Here is a 16,967-nt window from a genome sequence, read left to right as displayed (position 1 = left end):
CTAGTGAACATATCTATCCAACAAGCATCTAGCCTGCAGTTAAAAGCAGGAAGCATTGTGGTCATTTCTGCAGATGTTTTTGGCATGTTGAAAGAAATTCTTTATAAACTATAGTCTGCTCTTTTCCCTACACAGCCTCCCAATACCAAGATAGGAGGAAAAATGGTAAAAAAAAAACATTAGGACACCAAGTCTGGTTTAACTGTATACAACAAAATAGAACTATACTGCAAATCTTTCCTTACCCTCTGAAGAGGAAAGCAAGCAACGGTCCAGCCAAATCCAGTCTTTTGTTCCCATAGTGATCTCTGTCATCCAATTCTCTTCGGCCTAAAGCAGCTAACAGCAATCTATGCACCATGTAACTGAATCAAAGAAAATATGAATTTATTTTTGAACAATGATGGCTTACAACAATTATTATGACACAGAAACACAAAGAATGTAAATCACACATCCTTTTTACAAAGTTAAATGTACACAAAATGTACAGCATCTTTACATAGTCTCCTCTCAAGCATTACTTTAATTTCTGAAAAGAGCACCAACTTGAGTTCCCAAACCCAATTAAAAGCACATTTGCTGAGAAGGATTCAAAGTAATGTTTCAGGACAATGGCCCTTCATCAGAACCAGAAAAATGAAAATGGTTGCTTACTTTCCAGTTTTGATGAAAGATCACTGACCAGAAACATAAAACTGTTTTTCTCTGAGAGGCCTCTTAACGTCACAATCATCTGGAGAACATTGATTTTATTTCAGATTTCCACTGTCTGCAGTTATCTACTTTTCAATTGAAAGCACAATTGCACATCTCAAGCCTCCTTTGTAACTTCAGTCTTGCAATTCTAACCACCTATCCTAGGCATTCAATGGCATTATTTGTCACCAAGTACCCCACTATCAATATCCCCAGGCATCATTGACTAGAAACTCAACTGAACCAGCCATTTAAATACCATAGCTATAAGAGTCAAGAAACTGGGCATCCTTCAGTGAGCTACTCACCTCCTGGCATTCAGAGGCCTTTCTATTGTAGACAAAGCACAAATCAGAACCATGATGAAATATTGTCCACTTGCCTAAATGAACACACCATCCACAATAATCAGCTCTCAATATTCAACACCATACAGGACAAAGCAGCCTGTCTGATAAAGACACACTACAAATTCATTTCATCCTCCACCCTAATGCACAGTGGCTGCAATATGTACCATTTACAAAATACATTGCTGGTCCTTCATTAGCACATACTGAGAAAAGTACCACCACCAGGAAGACTGTAGTGGTTCAAGATGGTGGCTCATTACCATCTTCAATACTTATTAGAGATGGTCAATAAATGCTAGCCTTGCTGATGATGCCTTGTTCACGAATAAATTGAACATAAAAGCACTACACCCAGGACTAATGCACCTCCATTGATGTATCAGATTATCAGTTGGAACACACTTGCTAACTGTGAATCCACATTAATGATCAACTTTCTCTGAACAACACGAATGAATAATGCTTTCTAGCCAGTCACTTATCCAACTTTACCAAAAGTCATCTTTTTTTAAAAATGCACAATAATTCTCTGACATGCTTAATAAACATACCCCAAGAAATAAGCTTTTTTGGTCTCACAGAAGTCACTGACTCCAACATGTGGAAGTACTTCTTTCTGCAGAATTTCTTTTGCATATTTAATTCTCTTCTCTTTTGTTACACCAGGTTTTGCACCTCTTGAACCAATGAAATTCAATGCAACATTTTGTTCCTGGATAACAAATGCTTCATCCAGAGAAGGTTTCACCTGCAATAAAAACTCTAGAATTATAATCATGAGGAAGTAAAAACTACATATGCCTCGTTATAACTACTTAAAGCAACTAAACCTAGATAAGCTTTTAACAAGACTAATTTTTTTTAATATATATAGATATTTTTATTGAAGCAAAAAACAAGACTACTTTTAACAGCTGGAGAGACAGCTAACAGGAGGAAATAGACCCCAACGGGGCTGTTATGGGCTAGCTACCCATAACAGCAGGCTCCGTCACCTTGTCAGGGCATAAGAGCCACCCTCACCTGGCTTCAGAAAGTTTAAAAAGTATACCCCAGAGTCTGCGAGAGTGGGGGCGCAAGAAGACTCTTTGACTGACCTCCCGGTTACAAACCTTGGCATGGACACGACAATGAATCAAGAAAATGGCAATACTCTTGAGAAAGCAGCAGCTGGATATGTTCTTCAGACCTGTAGGTGTGGCTAGACTAAAGTAACATCAACTTGTGGACTAAAAATTCATCAAGGACAGAAGAAGTGCTTGAAAATCTCCAACCCAGGGCCCCGCATTGACCAGATTCTGTTAAGAGGAAGATCAAATCAGTCGGATGAAACTTAGTGGCAGGAAGAAACCCACAGTCCACAGAGTATCAGCACCCTACGGGATGTGGAAGAAGTTTCAGGCACAAGCAGCAGTCCAAAACACAGCCAGGCACATCGTAAAGTGGAGAACATGCAAGGACCTAAGCCTTTGGTGAAATGGCCAAAGTCTAACAGCAAGGAGTGGGAAACCATCAATGAAGATGTGAGCCTGATCTTAAGTGGCATCAAGCGATCAGCAGAAAAGAAGTTGGAGAGGATGGGTGACCTGATCTACAGCTACGGAAAGGAGAAATTTGGAGTGAAGGAATGCGTCAGCAGGAAAAGTATGTCGTCTCACCCCAAATCCCGTCGTCTCCAGGAAAACCAACGACTTGTTAGAGAAGTGGCCTGAGGAAGTTGTGGAAAAAAGCAACAGCGAAGAAAAGGAGGACATCAACCTCCTTCAAGAAGACCTAAAACAGAAGCTCTCGAAGCTGCGCAGAGCATAGAATTTAAGGAAACAATGCAAAAAGAAGGAAAAAACAAGAACAGACTTCTACAAAGATCCCTTTAAATAAGTGAAAGGCATTTTCACAAAAGAGAAAAGCGGATACTTGAAAGTATCAAAAGAGGAGGTTGAAAGACATCTCAGAATCATCCACACTGATAAGCGAAAAAATGAACCAATATTTGTCCCAGCTGGCACCCCACCAATCTCACCCCCACAACATCAATTTAGCATCAGCCCTCCCAAGCTGAGCGAGGTGAAAGAGGAAGTGAAGAAGGCAAGATCAGCATCAGCGCCAGGCCCTAACGGTGTTCCGAATTGTGTCTACAAAAACACCCCGGATGTTCTGAAATTCCTTTGGAAAAACATGAGGGTTGCATGGGAAAAGCAAATTATCCCCAATGCCTGGAGAAGAGTGGGGGGGAGTTCTGATCCCAAAAGGAAAGAATTCGCCCACCATCGAGCAGTTTCGCCAAATAAACCTTCTGAACATAGAGGGCAAGATCTTTTTCAGCGTGTTGGTGCAAAGACTTACAAAGTATCTGAAACAAAATCATTTCATTGATATGTCAATCCAAAAGGCTGGAATAGCGGGCTTCTCGGGATGCCTTGAACATGCCAGTGTCATATGGCATCAAATCCAGATGGCTAAGAAAGAAAGAAAGGATCTGCATGTCTTGTTCCTTGACCCGGCCAACGGCTATGGATCAGTTCTTCATTCCCTACTGTGGGCTGCTTTTAAATTCTTTCAGGTGCCTGCAACAATAACAAATCTGGTAAAACACTATGTCCAGGATCTGCAAGTCTGTCTCACAACATCAGGCTTCATCACCGCGTGGCAACCACTGGAAGTAGGCATCATGGCGGGGTGCACGATCTCCCCACTGGCCTTCACTATGGCAATGGAGCTCATTCCTCGTTGCGGGAGAAAAAGGGCTACAGATTGGTCAATGGTTACCACTGATACGAGCCTATATGGACGATATAATGATACTGACGACAACTGTCCCCTGCACCAAGAGACTTCTGGAAAAGCTTCATCAAAATAGCACATGGGCGAGGATGAAAATCAAGCCCAGCAAGTGCAGAAGCATCTCCATTGTTGAAGGTCAAGTCACGGATAAAAGATTTCATATTGACAGAACACCTGTCCCAACTGTTTCAGAAATGCCAGTGAAGAGCTTGGGCCGATGGTATGATGCTAAGCTCAAGGACACTGAGCAGTTTGAACAACTCAAAAAGGATACCATCATGTACGTAGCTCACATCAACAAGACCTTGCTGCCAGGAAAACTCAAGCTGTGGTGCTTCCAGTTCAGCATTCTCCCAAGACTCATGTGGCCTTTAACAGTGTATGAAATCCCCATCAGCAAGGTTGAAAAGCTTGAAAGAATGATCAGCACACATGTAAAACAGTGGCTTGGACTTCCACGATGCTTAAGTCCTGTTGGACTGTACGGGAACGGCAAATTGGAATTACCAATCGCAAGTCTCGTGGAAGAATTCAAATGCACCAAAGCAAGGTTGGTCATGACCCTCACTGAATCTGAAGATACTGTTATTCGAACAGCGGCCCCCCGTGTGGCAACAGCGAGGAAGTGGACCACATCTGAAGCTGGTCAGAGTGCTAAGTCTGCTCTTCGCTTCAGGGATGTGGTTGGCCAAGTCCAACATGGGACAGCCGGGCTCAGGCTTGTCCCAAAGGCTCCTCAATGGCACAAGGCAACATCAGTGCAGAAGAGATGACTCGTGGTGGAGGAGTTGAGAAGACAGGAGGAGGCAGAACAACACACCAGGGCCGTCTCAATGACCAAGCAGGGCCACTGGACTAATTGGGAGAGCCTGGAAAAGAGGAAACTTAGCTAGCGTGACATCTAGGAGATGGAGGGATCTCGGCTAAGTTTTGTCATCAGAGCCACTACCCACACCCTAGAACCTGAACCAGTGGTGGGGAGAAGACCCCGCTTGCTCTCTTTGTCAAGCACCTGGATCACTAAGGTACATTTTAACAGGATATACCACGACCCTCACCCAGGGGTGGTACATTTGGCGGCATAACCAAGTTCTCAGACAGCTGGCATCAATCTTGGAACAGAGGCGAATCACCACAAATGCTCTCCCACAAACATCGGCAGGAAATGTCCACATCACGCGATTTGTAACAGCAGGCCAACCTCCATATAACATCAAAAGATGTAAGCATTCCGCAGGTTGTTCGGGATTGGAAAATGGACGTGGACTTGGAAAAAAAGCTTGTGTTTCCCCTAGACATTGCGGCTACAACACTCCAGCCAGACATGGTCCGGTGGTCCACAACAGCCAAGCTGGCATGTGTTGTGGAATTGACAGTACCATTGTAAGATGGTGTCGAAGAAGCTTATGAGAGGAAAAAGACAAAGTACTCTGAACTGGCAACTGAAACTGCCCAGAATGGCTGGAAGACCAAGATTTTCCCTGTAGAAGTGGGATGCAGGGGATTCGTTGCTACATCTACGACCAGTCTTTTGAAGAAGATAGGGGTGAGGGGTCACTCCCTCCAACAAGCCATCAAGTCCTTGTCAAATGCAGCAGAAAAAAGCAGCAACTGGATTTGGATTAAAAGAAAAGACAACAACTGGGCTGCAAGATGAAGACAGGAGAGTATGGAACTGAGGGAGGTGTATCTGGGACGCCAGGTAGCACCGTTGAGCCCTCTGGAGATGCCGTGGGCTTATCAACGAAACGTCAAAGAAGGAGGGTGCCCAACTGATGACCCCAATGACGTACCTACCTTCCCTCCTTGTCACCACTCCAAGCCCACTGCCAACATCAAGAGTGCCAACTTAACACAGGGATTGAAACATCAAGTCCTAGTAGCTCTACTATGTACATTACCTGTTAGCTAAGTGGCAAAAAAGTATCAAAGATAAGCTGATAGGCATGTGAGAGAAAATGTGTTAGAGGGTTGCAAGGAAGTAAGAGGATAATGGGAATGATTTGTTGGGAACCAACATAAACCTGATGGGCCAAATGACCGCGTCCCATGCAGTTATTAGTACGGTAAAGTACCTGAATGTCAAAGTGGCAGGGGAGAATTTACAGCTAATTCTTTCAATAATATAGCAGGTTCAAGAGGGAAACTGAAATGTTATTTATCATATGTAGCACCCAAACAATGTACTGGAAAAATACTAAAAATGGGAAAAGGAAGAAAATATAGCTTCACTTTCAAGAGCTAAATAGCTGTTTATTCACAAATTTGGATTTTAGTAGATCAACATGGCACGAACAGAAAATTAATTCAAAATTCTAAAAGTAGAAACTAAACAAAAACACATTCCATCAAGCAAATTAAGATGAACTACAGAAGAATCTAAAAAAAATTTTCATTAAATTGAAACTCACCATTTCCATCATTTCTGGATCATCAAAATCATAAATAATGTGTTCCAAAATGTCTCTATCAGACACAAATCCTAAAGCTCGAAACACAATAATTATGGGAACTTCTTGTCTGATATATGGTAGAGTGGCAACTATTCTTTGGCCTATTGCACTTTTTCGTACACCCTGAAGAGAAAACCACACGTAATTAAGGATAGAAGTAAAATTTGTTGTAGACTTAATGTTAAATGAATGCCAAATAAGTTAACCACCATTCTCATAAACAAGATCAGTGTTCAAAGAAAATGAAAAAAGCATTAAAGTGAATGCAAAGTCCTACTTGTCCTCCTCTTGCTAGCATGCTGACCCAGATGGTACTTGTGGGACGAGATGAGTTTTCTAGACAGGATCGACACTCTCCTGTGTATGCGTATTTAGAGTCTTTCTTTGCAAACACATATACTGTGTTTGTTGCCATTTTTTCTTGTGCAATCAGAACCTAGAAAAATTTCAAAGTAGAACATAGAACAGTACAGCATAGGAACAGGTCTTTCAGCTTACCACATTTGCACCAAACAAGATGCACATCTAAACTAATCCCAACTGTGTACACAGTCCATATCCTCTGTTCTTTGCTTATTCATGTGTCTGTCTAATGAATACTGAACGTTGCTATCTTTTCTGGTTCTTCCACCATGACCTATCACTGTTTAAAAAAAAACTTGCCTTGGGCAACTCCTTTAAACTTGCTCCTTCCTACACAATAGAATGGCTCCTAGTACTTGTCATTTCAATCCTTTGAAAAAGACCTGCCTGTCTATCTTATCGACGTTTCTCAATTTTATTTTGTTAAATTGCCCCTCAGCCTCTGGCCATTCAGGGAAAATAATCCAAGTTCGTTCAACCTCTTCCATGAATAACATTGTTTCCCAGTTCTCAGCTTTTATCAGGAGGAATAAACGATTACCCAATAATCATAAAAGAGTTTCACATTATATAAAAATTAATTACAAAAGCACTGTAATTAGCTTTCTAATTAAAACTTCTGCAGATATTAACCTAACTAGCACATACTGAACATCTGACAACAATTTCTACTTCTCTGTATATTTAGACTTCATATCATGTTCCATACCAGGGGTAGGCAACCTTAAGCACAAATTATTTTCCAGCATGTGTTATTCATTAATTTAAGGCAAAACATAACTAGATGTATTTAAATGGATAATTCCCATATTTTAAGTTTTCTATGGCATTTATCTGGCCCACTGTCCGCTCATTAATACGCAATCCGGCCCACAGAGGCAAAAAGGTTGCCAACCCCTGTTCCATACCTTTTCTGATCCATTGATGATGAAATAACCACCAGGGTCTAGTGGGCATTCATTGAGCTCACAGAGATCACGATCTGTCAAGCCACTAAGAAGACAATAGGTGGACCGAAGCATTATAGGAATTTTTCCAATAAATGTCTTCTGATGCTGTGTTTGTATTTGCTCCTCTCCCTCCTTAATCACTGTCTTTGTTATATCCACATAGAGAGGAGCCGAATACCTGTAAAGCAAGACAATGAAATATACCAAATCCTTATTTTCATTCATAAAGTTGAAATAAAATTAAATTTGTGTCCATATACCCTCCCAGGAAACTTACGTAAGGTTTCGCAGTCTAGCTTCATTTGGCATCATTGGAGATGGTGCTCCATCCCTTTCCCAATGAGTTGGTTTGGACAAATAAATCTGCTCAAATTTTAATAAAAACCTGGGCTGGAACAAAGGGAAAAAACACGTAAAACAAAAATGCAACTGAACAGCTAAAAATAGAACTGAATTTTCTGGTGGGAGAGTAAGTGGGGACTGTTACCGGTTCTTCCACTTCCCCACTTGTATGTTGAGCTTCAGCTTGGAGATCTATTGGTGGAGCATCTTCCACAATTCTCTGTACCGACATTTGTATGAATTCATCAAATGAGTCCAACTGCTGTCGAACCAAACCCTTTTCATCAAAATAGGAACTGAGAAACAAATATTCAAGAACATTCCATGATAAGTACTGTATCTTGTAAAGCATACTTGCATTATAAGGACCAAACTATTAGGTCCTAACTCACTAGAGGCCAAATAATTAGGCAAAACTCAATCCTCCCCAGTCTAAGACATCTCATCAAAAACTTCCCCTTTTGAGTTTATCTAAGTAGGCACAGTCTCCTCATTCAACACACATAAAAGTTGCTGGTGAACGCAGCAGGCCAGGCAGCATCTCTAGGAAGAGGTACAGTCGACGTTTTGGGCCAAGACCCTTCGTCAGGACAAACTGAAAGAAGAGCTAGTAAGAGATTTGAAAGTGGGGGGGGGAGGGGAGATCCAAAATGATAGGAGAAGACAGGAGGGGGAGGGATGGAGCCAAGAGCTGGACAGGTGATTGGCAAAAGGGATATGAGAGGATCATGGGACAGGAGGCCTAGGGAGAAAGAAAAGGGGGGGGGGGGAAGAGACCAGAGGTGCTGCCTGGCCTGCTGCGTTCACCAGCAACTTTTATGTGTGTTGCTTGAAATTCCAGCATCTGCAGATTTCCTCGTGTTTACAGTCTTCTCATTTATATTTTGGTTATTTAGAGATACAGCATGGAACAGGCCCTTCTGGCCCATGAGCTTTGCTGCCCAATAACCCACCTATTTAAACACTAGCCTAATCACAGGACCAATTAACCTACTAACTGGTATGTCTTTGGACTGTAGGAGAAATCTGGAGCACCCTGAGGACACCCATGCGGTCAAAGGGAGAACATACAAACTCCTTACAGACAGCACTGGAAAGGAACACCAACCTGCAATAGCATCCAAAAGGAATGATTAAAAGATGCATTGCAGAGACAAGACTATGATTTTTTTTAATGTATTCCCAGTAGATAATATGGATTTTAGAAAACAAAACTTTGTAAGGTTATTGTCTTTATCTCCAGGCAGCGACATCAGTGATTCTCTACCTAAATACAACAGGCAATCTCTTTACTTTCCGCTCCACAAATGATTTCCCCAACAGCTGTCTAACATAACCAAATCTTTTCCTCATCAAAGTGCTCCTATACCTCAAGAAATATACCACAAAGTCCAAAGAGTTCATGCAATAATTCAAAGCATTTAAGATGTTAAAAAAGATAGGATCACAAATTCAGAAATCTTGTGCTCAAAGAACTGTTGTTTTCATAAACATCAAGACATCTCCATTTCCAAAATGAAACTGACAAGTAGTCTATTTTAGTAGGTGAAAGACTTCAATCTCTTTTAAAGAACATAAAGGAATTTTTTCAGGGGAACACATTATCTACTTCAAATTCTTGTCAAGCATGATTGCAGCTTCCTTCAAATGCTGTCAAATTAGTAGACACAAGAGGTACTGCAGATGCTTGAATCCACAGCAATACACACAATGCGCTAGAGGAGCTCAGCAAATCAGACAGCATCCATGGATGGGAATAAACAGTCAATATTTCAGGTCCAAGACGCTTCATCAGGACTAGAAAGAAAGGATGAAGAATAAGGTGGGGGGGGGGAGGGGGAGATGAAGTATATATAAGGTGACAGGTGATATGTGAAACCAGGAGAAGGGGAGGGGATGAAGTAAGGAGCTGGGAAGTTGTACTCCATCTAGGCAGCCTCTAACCTGATGGCATGAACATAGATTTCTCAAACTCTGATAATTACCCCCACCTCTCCTTCACCATTTCTCATTCTTGCTTCCCTCTCACACCTTCTCTTCTTATCTCCCCATCACCTCCCTCCAGTGCTTTCCCCTTCCCCGCTTTCCTTTCTTCCATGATCTTCTATCTTTTATTAGATTCCCCCTTCTCCAGACCTTTCTCTCTTCCACCCACCAAATTCCCAGCTCTTTATTTTACCCCCTCTTCTGGTTTCAGCTATCAACTACTACCTTGTACTTCCTCCTCGTCTCCTCTATCCACCTTATTCTGACTTCTTCCCCCTTCCTTTCAGGCTTGGCCCAAAACATTAACTGTTTATTCCCAACCATGGATGCTGCCTGGCCTGCTAAGCACCTCCAACACATTGTGTGCATTGCAGTCCAATTAGTGTCAATCATTCTGAAGGGTAATACCTTTAGCATCAGACCACAGCAAGCAAGAGGTGGAACGATCAAAAAGTTTGAGGAGAAAGGGACAATAGCAATTAAACGTAGAGTGCTGGATCTAGCAGTTCTAACTGCTGGCCCTCTGAAGCCTGGGAAACCCATTCATCTGAGGTTATATTTAACTTGAAGATTAAATTTGAGCCCATCTGAGAGCAGGTTAGTATCAGATTTAATATGTAAAATACCACAAATACAAGATTAGAAACATTAATTCCCCTTTTCTTGATTTCATCTGTGAGCATAGATCAGTATATGGAACTTCAATGCCACTAAAGAGACAAGGGCAAGAATGGCTGCTGGATGTTTTTGTGTTTGGATGTTTCAAAAGAAACAGGGATAGAGGTTAAAGAGCTGTGGAAGTAGCATTGTTAATTAGGGATAGTATTATAGCTGCTGAAATGTCCATCTCACCAGCGACAGGGGTCTTGACAAATATGAGGACAGTGTAGAACAAACTATATGCTCAAACATGTTGAGTTCCAGAAAGAGGAAGTGCTATAACTTTCGAAAAAAAAATAAGGACCAGGGTCCTTTCTCCAGGGCCAGATGGGATAAACCTCATCTTACGACAGGAAGCAAGGGAAGAGATTGTTGCACCTTTGCAGATGACCTTTACATCCTCACTGGCCAAAGGAATAGTATCAGAACTGGAAGATGTCAGATGTTGGTCCTTTGTTTAAGCAAAGGAAGAGGGACAACCCTGAGAATTATACAGTTGCAAGAAAAAGTTTGTGAACACTTTGAAATTATCTGGTTTGCTGCATTAATTACTCATAAAATGTGGTCTGATCTTCATCTAAGTCTCAATAATAGACAAACACAATCTGCCTAAACTAATAACACATGAATAATTGTACTCATCAATACTAAGTACACCATTTACACAATAACAGTCTAGGTTCAAAAGAAGTATGTGAACCTCTGGGGTAATGCCTTCTACAAAAGCTACTTGGAGTCAGGTGTTCCAATCAATGAGATGAGACAGGAGGTGTGGGTTGTAGAGGTGCCCTGCCCTATAAAAAAGAGACACAGTCAGGCTACTGGCAGAGCCTGCTCTTCTCAAGAAATACCTATTTATGTGCACCGTGCCTCAATCAAAACAACTTTCAGGGGACGTTAGAAGAATTATCGTAGAAATGCATGAAGCTAGAAAAGGCTACAAAAGCATTTCTAAAGACCTGAATGTTCATCAGTCCATAGTAAGAGAAACTGTCTACAAATGGAGGAAACTCAGTACTGTTGCCACTCTCCCTAGGGTGTCCTGCAAAGATCACACCGAAAGCACAATGTGAAATACTGAAGGAGGTGAAAAAGAACCCCAGGGTAACAGCAAAAGACCTGCAGAAAACTCTAGAACTTGCTAAAGTCATTGTTCATGCGCCCACCATAAGAAAAACACTTAGATGAACATCAGACCACATTTTATGAGTAACTAATGCAGAAAACGAGGTAATTGCAAAGGGTTCGCAAACTTTTTCCAGCAACTGTATATAGGGTAAATGTAAGCAGGCTTTTCTCCACTGAGGTTGGGCGAGACAACAATGAAAGGTCATGGGCAAAGGTGAAAGGTGAAATGCTTAAAGGAAACATGAGGAACTTCTTCACTCAAGTGTATGAAACAAGCTGCCAGCAGAATTGGTGGATGTGGGCTCAATTTCAACATTTGAGAAGTTAAGATAAATATATTGATAGGAGGGATATGAAGGCTATGGTCCAGATGCATGTAGGTGGGACGAGGCAGAATAATAATAGTTTAATATGGACTAGATGGGCCAAAGCGCCTGTGTGTGCTGTGTGCTCTATAACACAAAGGTTGCTGGAGCTGTGGATAGCTTAGGTTGTCCTAAGTCACAAGAGGACATTGACAGGATGCAGACCAAGGCTGAAAAGTGGCAGACGGAGATCAATCCAGAAAAGTGTGAAATGATGCACTTTGGAAGGTCAGACTTGAAGGCAGAGTACAAGATTAAAGGCAAGATTCTTAACAATGTGGAGGAACAGCAAGACCTTGGGTTAGACCACACTTGGAATATTGTTTTCAGTCTGGTTGTTTTACTATAGGAAGTATGTAGAAGTTTTAGAGAGGGTGCAGAAGAGATTTTCTATGTGGCTTCAATTAGAGAGCATTCTTTATGAAGAAAGGTTGAGCAGGTTAGGGCTTTTCTTTATGGAGCAAAGGAGGATGAAAGTTGACTTGATAGAGATATACAAGATGATAGGAGGTATAGAGTGCACAGCCAACACCTTTTTCCCCAGGATAGAAATTTCAAGGTTACTGAAGGGAAGTCGGGTGGGGGGGGGGGGGCGGTGTCAGAAGTAGGTTCTGTTCCCCACCCTGCAGAGAATGGTAAGTGCATGGAATGCACTGACAGGGGTGGATGGAAAGGATGAATACATTAGGGAGACTAAGGAGACTCTTGGATTGATCTTGGAGTAGGTTAAAAACATCTTGGCCTGAAGGGACTGTCCCATGCTAGACTGTTCTATGTGAACTTCAAGCTACCAAGCCAGTCATTAATAACGAAAACTCTAGATTTATGGTGGACACTGTAAATCTGCAAATATTTAGAACAACCTGCATGTTGTAATAACATAACTACCATATACAAAAATACAGCATCTATCTACAAAATTGGAAACACCAATTCCCATTTTCTCCTGTCTTATTGCTTTAAGGTAATGCAAGCAATGAAAATCGAAGTCTGTGAATAACCTTCATTTTCTGAATTTCACATGACTTTAAATTAGCTTAAAATGAAAATTATTCTTTTCTAACTTTTTTTGTCCAAGTTCAAGTGAACATATCTTTACCTGATAACAATCCAACAGGCCTCCTGCCACAAATCAGGAGTGATTTCATCATCATCCTCATCATATTGGGTATCTAAAAATCAAGCAGAAACAATGAGCAGGATTTGTTAAACCATGCTTTATTAATGTAAAGCTTTCAAGAAGAAAACATAAAACAATTCCTATTATAATTTCAGAGGTAACATATGGTTCAGAGGTAAATACAAAATATTACATTTTGCTAATTCTGAGAGATAGGAGAAGTAGTATGCATGATACGCCAGGCAACCTGCCCAACATTGCTTCTGTCCCACTAGCTCAGGAAAGCAGCCAGCAGAATAAAAGACCCTCCCAACCTGGTAATTCATTGGTGGAATATACAGTAGCGTGAAACCTACCACAGGGCTCAAGGGCTTCTTTCCCACTATTCTAAAACTCTTGAAGGGAACTCTTGTACAATAAAGGTAAACTCCTGATCTCATAACCCATCTTGTCATGGTTCCTGCACCTTACCTATCTACCTGCACTGCAGTTTCTCTGTAACATTATCTTCTGCATTCTGTTATTGTTTGTATTACCTTGATGTACTTGTGTTTGGAATGATCTGTCTGAATGTCATGTTTAACAAAATTTTCCTGTACCTCAGTACCAGGACAATCATAAACCAATTAAAATGAAGAAATAAAAAGGTGGACAATATAATGGAAATGATAGGGTTGAAGTGGAAAGTGAGAGATGTGCTTGGTGGTGGTATCCTGTTAGAGGTGGTGGTATCCTTTTGGAGATGGTGGAAGTTACTGAGAATTATGTGCAGGACGCAGAGGCTGGTGGGGTGCTAGGTGAGGACAAGAGGAACCCTATCCTTAGCGGGGTGGCAGGAAGATGGGGTGTGGATAGACATGCACAAAATGGAAGAGATGCAGCTGAGGGCAGCGTTGATGGTGGAGGGAAGCCCTTTTCTTTGAAGGAGGATGACATCTCCTTCATCCTGGAACGAAAAGCCTCTTCCTGAGAGCAGATGTGGTGGAGACGGAGGAAATGAGAGAAGGGAATGGCATTTTTATATGTAAAGGGTGGGAAGAGGTACGGTCAAGGTAGCTGTGAGGGTCAGTTGGTTTATAATAGACATCAGTAGATAAGCTGATGGAGACAGACAGAGAGATCAAGAAAGGGGAGGACGATGTCAGAAATGGACCAGGTAAATTTGAGGGCAAGGTGGAAGCTAGAGGCAAAGCTGATGAAGTTGACAGGCTCCGCATGGGTGGCCAATGCAATCACCCCACCAGGGATAGGGTTCCTCGTGTCCTCACCTACTACCCATCAGCCTCTGTGCCCAACACATGATTCTCTGTAACTTCCGCCATCTCCAACGGGATCCTACCACCATGCACATCTTCCCTTCCCTACCCTCCCCCCAACTTTCTGCTTTCCACAGGATTGCACTCCATGTGACTCCTTTGCCCATTCATCTCTCCCCACTGATCTCCCTCCTGGCACTTTCCCTTGCAAGCAGGACAAGTGCTAAATTCGCCCCTACATCTCCTCCCTCACCACCATTCAGAGCCCAAACAGTCCTTCCAGGTGAGGCGATATTTCACCTGAAAGTCTGTTGGGGTCACCTACTGAATCTGGTACTCCCGGTGTGGCCACTTCTATATCGGTGAGACCCAACGTAGGTTGGGAGACAGCTTCGCTGAGCACCTACACTCCATCCACCAGAAGAAGAGGGATCTCCCAGTGGCCACCCATTTTAATTCCACTTCCCATTCTGACATGTCAATCCATGGCTCTTCTACTGTCGCAATAAGGCCACATTCAGGATGGAGGAGCAACACCCTATATTACAACTGAGTAGCCTCCAACCTGATGACATGAACATCGATTTCTCGAACTTCCAGTAACGCCCCCCCCTTCACTATTCCCATTTCCCTCTCTCACTTTATCTCCTTACCTGCACTCTCTGGTGCTCCTCCCCCTTCCAAGGCCTTCTGTCCTCTATCAGATTCCCCCTTCTCCAGCCCTGTATCTCTTTCACCACTCAACTTCCAAGCTCCTTACTTAACCCACCCCCCTTCCTAGTTTCATCTATCACCTTGTGTTTCTTCCTCCCCTCCCCCACCTTCTAACACTGACTCCTCATCCTTTTTCTCCAGTCCTGATGAAGAGTCTTGGCCCGAAACGTCAACTACACTCTTTTCTGTAGATGCTGCTTGGCCTGCTGAGTCCCTCCAGCATTTTGTGTGTGTTTTCCAGATCACAGATATAGATGACAAACAACCACCGACAGAGCAACCATCCATGTGGCACTCCACAAGTCACAGGCCTTCAGTCAGAGTGGCAACCATTTACTGCCACTCTCTAGCTTCTCCCACAAAGTCAATATCTAATAAAATTTACTACCTCATCTTGAATGCCAAGCAACTGAACCTTCTTGACCTACCTCCCATGCGGGACCTTATCAAATGCCTTGCCAAAGTCCATGTAGACAATATCAACTGCTTTGCCTTCATCACCTTTCCTGGTAACTTCCTCAAAAAGCTCTACAAGATTGGTGAGACATGATCTACCACACACAAAGGTATGCTGACCATCCTTAGTCAGTCCACATCAATCCAAATACTTATATTTCCAGTCCCTTAGAATAGTTTCCAATAACTTTCCCATAACTGATGTCAAACTCACGGCCTATAATTTCCTAGGTTATGTTTAGAGCCTTTTTTAAACAATGGAACAACACAGGCTATCCCCTAATCCTCTGTAACCTCTCCTGTCACTAAGGATGATTTAAATCTCTCTGTTCGGGCCCCAGCAATTCTTGCACTTGCTTCTTGTAGGGTCTGAGAAAACGCCTTGGTAACTTATCCACCCTGATTTGCCTCAATAGCAAACACCTCCCCCTCTGTAATCTGTACAGGTCCATGAAGTTGATAGCATTTTGCATCACTTCTATAGACTCTGTGCACATCCTGAGTAAATACAGATGCATCTGTTTAGGGGATTTGTTAGTTAGGGGAACAGACAAGGCAAAAACGAGATTCCTGGATGGGATGTTCCCTCCCGGGTGCATTAGGCATAAATTTAGAGGACAGGATCTCCAAGGTTATGATTTCAGGATTGCTATTTGTGCCATGTGTAAGTGAGGCTAAAAAAAAAGAAAGAAAGATTATTTCTTTGGTATAGGAGGGAGGACATCAGATTTTTGGCTCATTGGACTCTCTTCCAGGGAAGATGGAACCTGTACAGAAGGGTCAGTTTGCACCTGAACTGGAGGGGTACTAATAGTCTAGCGAGAAGGTTTGTTAGTCCTGTACTATGGGTTTAAGCTAGAGCTGCAGGGGGATGGGAACCAGAGTGCCAGAAGTTACTGGAGAGGTTGTGGAGACAGGTGTTTGTAACACCTCAGACAGTCAGGAAGCAAAAAAGATTGAGCATGGTGTGACTACTGTCCTGAGCTGTATATATTTCAATGCAAGAAGTATCATAGGGAAGGCAAATGAGCTCAGGGCATGCATGGCTCAACACCTGGAATTAAGATGGTGACAGTTTGTATAAGAGAACAACTTGCATCCGTGATCAAAATGCCATTACTTTTGAAGTAAATACAGGTGTCCCTCGCTTTTCGAACGTTCGCTTTACGAAACCTCACTGTTATGAAAGACCTACATTAGTACCCTGTTTTCGCTAACAGAAGGTGTTTTCACTGTTATGAAAAAAAAACAGCGCACGATAAAAGGCAGCACGCGCCCCAAGCAGCCGCTCTCCCCCGGATTCGGAACTACATTCTCGCCGGCATTGCTTTAACACATGCC

The 16,967-nt window shown here is 42.4% G+C and overlaps 1 protein-coding gene across 1 annotated transcript in view; it reads right to left on the bottom strand.

Annotated features, from left to right (window-relative positions):
• The window catches only part of polr2b (RNA polymerase II subunit B), a 53,145-nt gene that overhangs the window by 30,228 nt on the left and 5,950 nt on the right, over positions 1-16,967 (bottom strand). Inside the window, exons 2-9 of the mRNA XM_063046722.1 lie at positions 13,180-13,252; positions 8,087-8,237; positions 7,877-7,989; positions 7,558-7,777; positions 6,564-6,722; positions 6,245-6,409; positions 1,604-1,800; positions 246-365 (exon numbers count right to left, since the gene is read on the bottom strand). Coding sequence (XP_062902792.1) covers positions 246-365; positions 1,604-1,800; positions 6,245-6,409; positions 6,564-6,722; positions 7,558-7,777; positions 7,877-7,989; positions 8,087-8,237; positions 13,180-13,252 — 1,198 coding nt within the window. The remainder of the gene's footprint in view (positions 1-245; positions 366-1,603; positions 1,801-6,244; positions 6,410-6,563; positions 6,723-7,557; positions 7,778-7,876; positions 7,990-8,086; positions 8,238-13,179; positions 13,253-16,967) is intronic.

This window comes from Mobula hypostoma, chromosome 4, assembly GCF_963921235.1.
Source record: "Mobula hypostoma chromosome 4, sMobHyp1.1, whole genome shotgun sequence".
NCBI lineage: Eukaryota > Metazoa > Chordata > Chondrichthyes > Myliobatiformes > Myliobatidae > Mobula > Mobula hypostoma.
Note: the sequence above shows the minus strand (reverse complement) of the source record. Positions and strands in the feature narration are given on the sequence as shown.